The sequence below is a fragment of the Coturnix japonica genome, chromosome 17 (assembly GCF_054131305.1).
Source record: "Coturnix japonica strain WE chromosome 17, WE-NBRP24, whole genome shotgun sequence".
NCBI classification, from domain to species: domain Eukaryota; kingdom Metazoa; phylum Chordata; class Aves; order Galliformes; family Phasianidae; genus Coturnix; species Coturnix japonica.
The window spans coordinates 4468087-4479614 of record NC_140679.1 but is presented as its reverse complement, the minus strand read 5'-3'; the positions used below and the strand labels follow the sequence as shown (position 1 = coordinate 4479614).

The 11528-nt window shown below is 46.9% G+C and overlaps 1 protein-coding gene across 1 annotated transcript; it reads left to right on the top strand.

Moving 5' to 3' along the window:
* Nucleotides 1-249: 249 nt before the first annotated feature.
* On the top strand, nt 250-4619 carry LOC146758093 (obscurin-like). Its single transcript, XM_085518668.1, has 4 exons — nt 250-271; nt 3164-3325; nt 4293-4559; nt 4606-4619. Exons 1-4 carry the CDS (start codon nt 250-252, stop codon nt 4617-4619), a joined length of 465 nt encoding a protein of 154 aa, XP_085374794.1.
* The last annotated feature ends 6909 nt before the right edge of the window (nt 4620-11528 follow it).

Below are 11528 nucleotides of genomic sequence, written 5' to 3'. Positions count from 1 at the left end.
CATGACTTTGGTGAACTCTCATTTTCTCTCTCATTCTGCAACCAGGTTGGGTTGCTGTTTCAGTACTGGCTGTTTTATGTAGCCATTGCATTTGTTCTGGTTTACGTTCTTTTTTATTTTCTTTTTTTCAGGCATCATTTCTATACAGTAGACAAAGCCAGCCTATTACATTTGATTTACAGTTTTTAGCTTTTGCTGGTAAGCATTTCAGCTCTCAGGCAGTTTTACCAACAGCTTTGAAGAGCTGAAATGAACCTGCCTGGATACGATGGTCTGTTTTTGTTGGTGTAATGAATTTATGAAGTTAAACTGATTGACCCCATAAGGTTTTACAGTGTATGACTCACGTCTGGCGGAGTTATCACAGCAACGAGTTTATATATTTAGCATTTCAGGAGGCAAATGGTTGGGGATACTCTTTCATTTGCTTGCGTCTCAGAGTGAATCACTAGTATGTGAACCATCCTTCATCTCCTTTGTATTGCTTTTGTGTGTGTCTGTGTGTGGTTTCCCCTGTCAATTTCATCCTTTCCAGTTATATGGAAGTTCTCTTTTGAGCAGTGAAATTAGATGTTCCATCAGCAGTCATAATGGTAAAGCTGAGTTGCCACGTTATCTGTGTCCTTTCTGTCTGGCGTCTTAATAACTGCTGCCCCACCACAATATCTGTCTAATACTTCAGCTCCATGGATGCCTCCTTGTGCAAACTGAGAGCGTGTATTTGGTGTGCATAGATCTGGGCTTACATCTGTGCTGGTAAATGCACTAGTGCATGGGCTAAGCAGTCCTGCCTCCTGTGCTGTGGGCATTGAGATGGGGCTCCTACAAGCTGCCCATTGCAAGATATTTAGAAACTAATTGCTGCGGAGGTTTCCATCCTCTTTTCAGACTAACTAAAATTTGGTTAGTGGGATCAAAACAGAAGGGGCAGGGAGGGAGAGCTGACCAAGGACTACTGATGGAACAACTATGAATCCTTGGTTCCTCAGGATTCCCTGCATCAGCAGTTGGCAACAGGAGTAAGGGGGCTCAGGAGGACACTGTAGAGTAGTGTGAAAAATGAGCGAAGAGAGTTACTAATTGATGCCTCTTGGAAAGTAGTCCAAGAGTGGTCCTCTTCATAAACTCTCCTCTTGTGTGTGGTTTTATCTTTATGAGGTGTTCATAACAAGTGATGTGTAGATCTCCCTTATCTCATAATGTCTTTGCCTGCCTGCAGTGAATATGCAGGATACTGGATCATATACCAGCTTATTTGAATTACTGCTCATGTCAGGAGATAAAATCTGCCTATTCTTTGAACTAACACTGGCGAGGGTTAGTTATTCTGGCTACCGAGAGAATGACACAGCAGATTAAACTCTTTCATTTCCTTCTTTGTCAAATGCCTTTTCATCACCCTGTGTGTCCCATAGAAATTCAGAGCAGTGTTGGCTGAGGGAAGTGGAAATATTTATCTCCTGTGTGTATCTGCCACCCTATTTAGACATGCTGGCAGAGCGCAGAGATTGGAGGAGTTGGATTAGGCAGTAGTTTCCCTATTGCTCACAGAACCACTTTTTCTGTGGTCTCCCAGCTACCCTGTGCCCAGTGGCCTATGCAAGATGGAGCAGAAAAGGCTCATTTTATGAACAAACAGGAACCTTTCTGGTCAGATTAATACCTGTGCTCTTTTAGAGAGATTTAGGTACTAGAGATTTTAGGTACTGGAATAGGCTCCCCAGAAAGGTGGTTGAATCGCCATCCCTGGTTGTGTTTAAGAGCCTTTTGGATGTGGTACTCAGGGATATGATTTAGTGTAGGGTTTTTAGAGTTAGGGTACTGGTTAGGCTGCGATTGGACTTGATGATCTTCAATGTCTTTTCCAACCTGGGTAAATCTATGATTCTATGCAGGAACTCTTCTCCTGAGGTTAATCCAAGTTGTATCCAGGCCCTTCAGAAGGAAAGGGATATAGCAGCACAGAAATATGGCCTGATTCTGACATAACTAAATGCAGACCTGGAGAGTTAAAAGGGATTGTGTGATGTTCAAGGGATTTTGAAGCAAAGATGTCCCCTAGGTAAGATTTGTGGCTGACATTCCCCATACATTGTTTGTGGGCACACAAGCTAAGGAGAGACTAGTGATGAGCATGCAGAGAAGCCAATGGTTCAGACAGGTTTGTAGTGACACGACATTGTAGAGTTCTGTCTAGTTCTCCTTGGCATAGTTTGGAAAATAAAGATGAGGTAATTGGTGGTAACCAATATGGCTTCCTCAAAGTCAAGCCATGCCTGACAAACTTGGTGGCCTTTCATGATGGAGTAACAGCATCAGTGGATAATGGGAGAGCAACTGAAATCATCTACTGGGACTTGAGCAGAGCATTTGATCCCGTCCTGCATGACATCCTGGTCACCAAACTGGAGAAAAATGGTTTTGATGGATGGACCAGTTGCAGGATAGGGAACTGTCTGGATGGTCACACTCAGAGAGTTGCAGTGAGTAGCTAAGTGTCCAGGTGGAGGGTGGTGTTGGGACCAGTGTTATTTAACGTTTTTGTAGGCAACATGGAGAGTGGAATCAAATGCAGCCTCAGCAAGTTTGCAGATGACACCAAGCTGAGCGGTGCTGTTGATGTGCTAGAGGGAAGGGATGCTACCCAGAGGGACCTGGACAGGCTGGAGAGGTGGGCCCTTGGCAGCCTCATGAACTTGAGTGAGGCCAAGTACAAGGCCCTGCACCTGGGTCAGGGCAATCCCAAGCACAGGCACAGGCTTAGAGGAGAATGATTTGAGAGAAGCCTTGACCCTGAGGAGAAGAGATGGTCTGGAGGGAGGTGTCCCTGCCTATAGCAGGGGGACTGGAACTAAATGCCCTTAAAGATTCAGTCAGTTCTATTGTTTTTCTACCCTTAATTTTGCTTGAAAGGTTTTAGAATAAATGAGATTCTGGTTTCCATGAAAACTGTTTGCAGGGAGCTCCATTGTAGCTATTGTCTGTCTTTAAGTTCAAGGGCAATAATGCATTGACTGTGTTGAAGAGAGAAATGACTCAGGAATGGATGATGGTTTAGAATAAAACATAATCCTACTTATTTTCTATGCAAATATGTGTAAGGAAAAGATGCTGCACTCAGTTCTGGAAATACCCTGACAAATATGTCTCTACTGTTTCACAGCTGGAGATATCAAGATTGTTAAACCACTGGAAGATGTGGAAGTGAATGAATATGGGAGTGCATCTTTTGTCTGTGAGATTTCACACGATGAGGTTCAGACCCAGTGGTACAAAGAGGACAACAAGCTGAAGGCTGATGACAACATCAGAATGCAACAAGATGGTAGGGTGTAAGCGGGGGATCTTTCTCCTGAGTGGGGGGGTGGGTTGGAGATCAAGCATATAAGACATCTGAAATGAAGTGAAGAGGGTTCAGAAGTGAGTTCCCCTTTTGTTTTGGGACTGAGGTTTAGGTGGAACAAGTGACATGGTGGGATGCTTAGTGTGGGAAGTGTGATGCTATCCCACCATCCCACACTGCTGGGAGCAGGTAGGAAATGAGTGCAGTTATTTCCAAAGTGGGGGTGAACAGGGCAGTCAGTTCACCTCTCCAAAGAGGTTTTGTCTGACAGTGAGTGTGATCCTTCTGTATCAGATACTTTGAATTTGACGGTGGCCGCATTTGATCAGTCCTTGTAGAAGCCATGTTTAGATTCTGCTTTGGTCTGCTCCATTTCCAGTTCAAAGTCGTTGGACACTAAATGAGACAACTGCATCTCAGTAAAAGATCTGTTTGAATAGCTGTGATGTGCTTACTATTCAGATTTACAGAGCTGAGGTTTTGTCCTTGGCTATAGCAAAGAAGTCAAATCAGGTGAAATTAATTGTATTTCTGAACTAGACAAGTTTAAGTTTGGTAGCACCTAAATTTGGTGCGGTTTGTCATTGATTTCATCTGAAAGAAACTTGCAGGCTTTTTATCTGCTGTTGTCCCCAGCGTAAGATTATCCATTCACATCCTAAAGTACTTGTTATATTTTCAACTCACTTATTTGTTAAAAGCCTCAACTGGGAGCAATTTAATAAGCACAAAACAAGAGCTGGACCTTGCATTTGGTAGATACTGTACAGTATTACTTCATAGAAATGTAGTCAATGGCATTCCCTATAGACAATCGTTTGTTTTATCTTTAGAGTCGTTCAAAGAACCGATGTGAACATGAAATTAAATGGAATGGAATACACGCAAGGGACTTTCCTCTTCTTCCAATTGTCCTCATCCTTTCTTCTCTTCCACCCCTGCTTTGCAGATTACCATATAGAAATCACCAGGAAGTTGGAGGACAAGACAGCTTTGGAACGTCATTCTGTCATCCTGTCCTGTGACTTCAGGCCTTCTCCAAAGGTTGTGAAATGGTTCAAGGGCCGCACACCCATCGAGCCCTCTGAGAAGTACAAGATCAAGAGGGATAAGCATTCAGTAGAGCTCAGAATTCTGAAGCTGAAGCCCGATGATGCTGGTGTGTACAAGTGCAAGGCAGGAATTGCAGAGACTGAGGCCACGCTGACAGCTGAAGGTATGAGCAGGGAGGGTGGCCTCTTCCATGTCCTATTTCACCTCAGATTTCTCTTCTTGAGGTTGACTTCTGCCGTTCTCTCCTGCTAACTTTATACATGTATTATCTTCACATAGATGATTACACAAAGATCATCTAGTCCAACCATTCTACCACATCCCAGTATGATTTATAGTAACAGTGGTAACAGTTCACCTTGTTTCCCCACAGCCCGCAATGTAGAAGTAACGAAGCACCTGCAGGATGTAGAAATTGAAGAAGAGAGCTCCGCTGTCTTCTCCTGCGAGCTGTCCCATAATGACGAGGACGTGGAATGGTTCCTGAATGGCAACCTCCTTTACACCAACAATTACAATGACATCAAGAACATTGGCAATTGCTGCACACTGACAATGAAGCAGGTTAAGCCTGAGGATGCTGGCACAGTGACAGTGAAGACAGACAAGGTGTCAGAAAGCGCACCTGAAGGTGATAGGTGGGTCTGATCACACCCCTCCTGGATGTAAGAGATGCTAAGGAGCTCCAGTTCATTCTATTGTGCAGCAGTCCTGCTTCTAAAGCTGACCTCTCTGGGGTGACAAGTCATCAGAGGCTTTCTTCCAGTGGAAGGTTCCATTGCAGCAGATATCAAGGAAGGAGGATGGTTTTGGTGTCCTGCCAAAGCATTCCATTGCTTTTTATCATCATTTTACTTAACACAAGGAGAGTTACAGGAGCAATTTCTTTTACTGCTTCAGTAACATGCAGTGTCAATGCTGTTGTCTCCAAGGATTTATGACTGAAGGAGAGATCATTCAGTGTGTGTTTTGCCTCTGGGATGACTAATGACCAGGCTGTGAGCAACCTGATCTAGCTGTGAATGTCCCTTTTTATTGCAGGGGAGCTGGGCTAGATGGCCTTTAAGGGTCTCTTCCAATTCTAAGGAACTTGTGCCTGAAGTGCAGAAGTGGATGAATTATACCACTTCTTCATATCCTCCCCATGATTACAGAGGAAATACAACAAAACAACATGCATGGTCTTACTGTTGTCATTTGCTTGAATACGAAGACGTCTCTTTTTTATGGTTGAGATTTTTGTTGATATGGGTCAGGAGGAACACACACTTTTTAGCTTTCTCAATAGGCAAAAAGTTCCAGTTGCTGCAAGCCACCGAGGTAACCAATAGAGGGGCCCTGATCCCCCTTGTGCCATCGGGATGCTCTGGCACGGGATGTGCCTCAAATTCAAAGCTCCTTCCCACCTCCCAAGGAAAAGCAAAGCAACTCAAGCATCTCCAGCAAAGCTGCCCAGCAGACAGCAGGGAATGCAAACAGCTTCTGGCTGCTCCCCTGCACTCCTGTCCTAAGTAAGTGACCCCTCGAGGACTGGATGGGAAATCAGTGCATGACACACGTGAGTGTGCACAGCATTGTGCAAAGCAGTGGGGATCCGTGTGTGTGTGTATTTGTGCATGGATGGTGTTGTACACACATTTGTGTCCATGAGTGTACAAACCAGTGGTGTTGCTCAGGTGTGTGTAGGTCTGTGGGTATGTGTGCAAGGACGAGCATGCACATATATGTACGTGCACAGGGGTGTGCAGAGTGTTGGAGCTGCACAAGGACATTGTGGTACCGGTGTGTGCGTGCACTTTGGGAGTGAAAGGAAGGGGTTACACATGTGTGAGTGTGTGTGTGCACAGGGCTGCACTAAGGGATGTGGTTGTGTGAGTGTGTGTGAGCACATAGTGCGTGGATGCGGTGGCACAAATGTGTGCTTGCACAGGGCTGTGCTGAGGAGTTGGGCTGCACACAGGTGCACACAAAGGGATGTTTGAACCCTTTGCCCCTAAGAACAGTTTTCCAGTGTCCCTCGTCCAAGAATTCTTTGAACAGCCTGCAGCTGACTCTCCTGAAGCTCAGGGTCCTGACTTTGCTTTTTGCCAGGCCCGCATTCCTTGACATGAGGAACTCTAGGAGGGCATGGTCACTACAGCCCTGATCACCTCCAGTCTTAACCCCTGCTGTGCAGCATGTCCAGTAATGCTTCCCTTCTGCTTGTTGTGCTTAATGCTTGGCCCACAAAGTTATTCCCAGTGCAGTCCAGCAGTCTCTCAGACAGCTTGCAGCCAGCCATGCTGATTTCCCAGCCTGACTGGAATCCCCCAGCAAGTTGAGAGTCAGTGAGCGCAGTGCTTCTGGTAGCTGCAGTAAGCAGGGCCCATCAACAGGCTCCCTTGACAAGGCGGCCTGGAGCAGACCCTCACCTCCAGAAGCCCATTATTGGTTCAGTCCCGAATTTTACCCGCAAGTTCTCAACGTGATCGTGGCTGTTCTTAGTCCTTTGCAGTCAGCTTCTTCATAGAGAGGGCAAATACCTTGCCCTCCGGAATTCCATAGTAACAATCATGTCTCCTTTATGTCAGGTGAGGTGTTTTTTGTTGTTGTTGTTTTTTGTTTGCTTGTTTGTTTGTTTTCCATTTTCTAGGTAGAAAATTTAATTTCTGAGCCAGGAGAAGAAGAAGTGCAACATGTAACAATCTTCCTGGCACTGTGCAGTTTGCATGAGTAGCCAAGTGCTCCTCAGGTAACGTGTGCTGCAGAGCTGACCTTGGTGGCAGGGGTTGTGTCTTCATTTTCTTCCTGTCATGTGGGAACATAAGAAGACTCTTCAGAGCAGGAGCTGCAGAGCAAGATGAACGGCATGAGAAGGTAAGGCTAGGAACCAAGGACACCTCCAGAAAGAACAGAAAAACTAAGTCATTTAAGATGCATGATGGCCGTGTGATACTGTCCGTGACTGGAGCAGAAGCACATGGCTAGGAATGACTGATGGCTCTGGTGGGATGAGTGCCTACGTGCGCCATAAAGGAGAGTTTGTGGGATGTTCTGTGGACATGTGAAGGCTGTGGGAAAGTTAAGAGAGAAAACGTGTGAATTCACAGAAGTGGTATTAGAACCTGGAATAAACCATTTGGATCACTCACATCTGAGTCCGTGCCAGATTGTCGCACTGTCAGAACCTGAGGCCTGGGATTTTCCTTTAGTAGTGCCAACTGCCTGTTGTAAATGAGAAAAGATATTACTAAACATAGCTTCCCTCCTTGTAGTTTTGATATTTCTGTCTTTGCATTCCTTTAGCACCCAGGGTGTTGATGCAGCTGCACAAATCCGCTGTACTGTCCTCCTGTTTTGCATGGAAGAATGGTAAAATAGCAATCTCTGGGTGAAATTTTGTTCAGGCGTTTTCCTTTCTGTGTGCCCCTAGGAAGCAATGGCTTGGAAATGGCAGTGCCGCCTGGGAACCCACACAGCAACCCAGTATCTCATTGTCTGGGTCTGTGAAAAACCACAATGATGACAAAAGATGTTTCAATTCTGTCTGTGCTGTCAGTGCAGCCCTGAGGAGCGGTGTGGGCATGGCATGGCAGGGAGAAGGGATTTCCCTTCCAATGGGAAAGTGCCTGTTCATGTGTTGGTATGTAACCAACCGCTCCATGGCCTGCCCCACGTGCTTCTGAATGGGCAGCTCAACTTTTGTGTCACTCAGGCACCTGTGGCAGAGGTCAGGATTTCTGCAGGTATGGGATATATCCCATCACTTAGTGCCTTACAAGGAGCTGAGAAGCTTTTCTTGCTCAAGTCCTGCTTAACCACCTACAATGAAGTTGATGTCATTTTTCTAGTGTCCTTCAATTCCGTGTCCGCATTTTCCCAAAAGCAAAAGAATTTGGAGGTAACCAGCTGCAGTGAAGTGAGCGATTTCAGTGCCCATTTCTGATGGTGGCAGTGAGTTCAGAGGTCACACTGAATTGACAGTGCCTGTCTCCATTCTGACAAAGGCTGTAGTTTCAGCTGACTTCCCGAGGCTGCCATACGTGGTGGTGACGCAGCCTTGGGCTTGTGCGTTTGCATGACTCCCACCTTTCCTTTCTGTGTCTTGCAGGTCAGCTGGTGCTGGAAGCGGCCGGTATCTGAGTAGGAATGAAGGTGAGCGCAGGAGCAGCTGCTGAGGGGAGGAAGGAAGTCCATGCTAATGAGCTCTGAAACATCTGCGGGTCTGGTACCAGAATAGGCAGCAGTGATGCAGGGGGCTCCCCAGCAGGAAGCTGGCTGATCCAAATGCTTGCTGAGAGTTTGGAAGCCCAAACCCTTATTGTCTCTGTAAGGGTGGCTAATAAAAAGATGTTAACCAAGATGGTGGTAAATAGTCAAAGGTTATTAGCAAAGGGAAACTCACCAATATCGATACCTTGACCAGAAAGCTGAGGCAGTCTCAACTGGGGAGCAATCTCCAAGAGATGCTGCCTCAGTGGTGGTCAGCCTTTAAATGAGGTCTCAGAGGAGGTTGAGTCGAGGTCCACCCCTTCTGGGAGCACAGCTAGATTACTCTCACCTGTGCTCCCGCAGCTGACCCAACACTTGCCTCAGCTGATTAATCAGAGGTTCAAGCTGTGATTTCCCATACAGTCTCTAAGCTGAAGGCAGCATCTCCTTGATCTGATGGTGGTGTGCCTGAGTGAGGGAGTGATCCAAGCTGGATGCAGAAGAGTCATCTTAATTTCTCTGCTATTTTACTTCAGATGACACCTATTGGGTGTTGGTTTCTTAAAATTTGGATCTAGGAGGTGGCCTCTCCCTTTGCTTCTGGTGAAAGCACAGAAGTGCAGCAGGAGTAGAAGACAAAGAGGTTTTCTTCGTGACAGGAACACCAATTATTTGATTCAAATGTGTAACTGTGATGAAGATGGTGAAGAACAGATCCGCCTCAAAGACATGCTTGATCACATAAGGAATGAGCATGTGATCCAAGACAGCCAGCGTGGCTTTAGCAGGGGAAGGCCATGCCTAACCAGTCTGGTGGCCTTCTATGATGGAGTGATGGCATTTGTGGACAAAAGGAAGGTAACAGATGTCATTGACCTGGACATGAGCAAGATCTTTGACATGGCCCTCCACCACATCCTTATCTCTAAACTGGAGGGATGTGGATTTGACAGGTGGACCACCTGGTGGATAAGGGATTGGTTGAAAGGCCACAGACAGAGGGTGGTGATTCATGGTTCGATGTCCAGGTGGAGGCCGATAACAAGTGGTGTCATCCAAGAATCTGTCTTGGGACCAGTGCTTTTTTACATGGTTATCAGTGACACCAATGATGCAATCGCGTGCACCCTCTGCTGTTTGCTGAGTGTTACGGCTGACGCAGTGGAAGGAAGGGATGCCATTCAGAGGGATCTCAACCGAGAGGTTGGCCTAGGTGAATCTAATGAGGTTCAACACAGCAAAGTGCAAGGACACTTCAGCCGGACAGCCCGGCTGAAGTGCCTTTATACTAATGCACGGAGCCTGAGTAACAAGCAGGAGGAACTGGAAACTGTGATGCACTCTGAAAATTATGACATTGTTGCTATCACAGAAACATGGTGGGATGACTCCCACAATTGGGATACTACCATCGATGGCTATAGGCTCTTTAGGAGAGATAGGCGAGGTAGGAAGGTTAGGGGAGTTGCCCTTCATGTCAGAGATTGGATAAACTGTGAGGAGCTCCCCATGAGAAACAGTCAAGAACAGGTTGAGAGCCTGTGGGTTAGGATTAGAGATGGGACTAATAAAGGTCAGCTGGTATTAGGGGTATACTACAGGCCACCTGATCAAGGGGAGGCTGCTGATGAGGCTTTCTTGCTCCAGATGCGTGAGGCGTCTGGCTCACAGACTCTTGTCCTGGTGGGGGACTTCAACCATCCTGACATCTGTTGGGAAAACCACACAGCGAGCTGCAAGAGCTCCAGAAGGCTCTTGGAATCCATTGATGATAGCTTTCTGGTTCAGGTATTGGACAGACCGACCAGAGGTCAAGCGTTGCTGGACCTGCTGCTCACCAACGCTGAGGAGATCATCAAAGGCGTCAAGGTTGGAGGCTGCCTGGGCTCCAGCGATCATGCCCTGGTTGAGTTTGTGATCTCAAGCGATGTGGGCCTGGCAAAGAGCAGGACCAGGATGCTGAACTTTAGAAGAGCTGACTTCAAGCTTCTCAATGGAATGCTGGCCAAGATCCCCTGGCGCGCTGCCCTCAAAGATAAGGACGTTGAGGAGAGCTGGCTGCTCTTCAAGGATGCCCTCCTGGCAGCACAAGAGGTCTCCATTCCCCTGATTAAGAAAGTGGGCAGGAGAGGTAGAAAACCGGCATGGCTCAGCAAGGACCTGCTAAGAGAACTGAGGGTGAAGAAAGGGGTGTACAAGCTCTGGAAACAAGGCTGTGTCACCCGGGAAGAATACAGGGATGCCGTCCGAACTTGCAGATGTGGGATCAGGGAAGCCAAGGCGCAGGCAGAACTGAACTTGGCGAGGGATGTGAAAAACAATAAGAAAACCTTCTACAGGTACATTGGCCAGAAGAGACAGGCCAAAATGGGCGTACCTACTCTGTTAAATTTAAAAGGAGAAATGGCTTCAACAGATGAAGAGAAAGCTGAGGTGCTGAATGAGTTCTTCACCTCGGTCTTCACTGGTGGCCAGGATTCTAGTCTTTTTCACGTCCCTTAGTCTTGCACCCCCATACTTCTATGTGGGGACCAAGGAGGTAAATCCCTCCCCACTGTAAGGGTAGAGCAAGTCCGAGAGTGCCTCCTTAGACTGAATGAGTATAAGTCTATGGGGCCAGATGGCGTGCATCCCAGGGTCCTGAAGGAGCTGGCTGAGGTGGTTGCTGAGCCGCTCTCCATCATATTTGAGAAGTCGTGGCTGTCAGGTGAGGTCCCGGATGATTGGAGGAAGGGTCACGTCACTCCCATTTACAAGAAGGGGAGCAGGGAGGACCCGGGGAACTACAGGCCGGTGAGTCTCACCTCTGTGCCTGGGAAGATTATGGAACAGATCCTCCTGGACAACATGCTTGATCACATAAAGAACGAGCATGTGATCCGAGACAGCCAGCATGGCTTCACCAGGGGAAGGTCATGCTTAACTAATCCTGTGGCCTTCT

What these genes read in the sequence shown, in the direction of transcription:
- LOC146758093 (XM_085518668.1), top strand. Translation starts at nt 250, where the DNA reads ATGAACCTGCCTGGATACGATG. An exon ending in GAACCTGCCTGGATACGATG is followed by an intron (nt 272 to 3,163) that starts GTCTGTTTTTGT and finishes ACTGTTTCACAG; the next exon opens with CTGGAGATATCAAGATTGTT. An exon ending in CATCAGAATGCAACAAGATG is followed by an intron (nt 3,326 to 4,292) that starts GTAGGGTGTAAG and finishes CCTGCTTTGCAG; the next exon opens with ATTACCATATAGAAATCACC.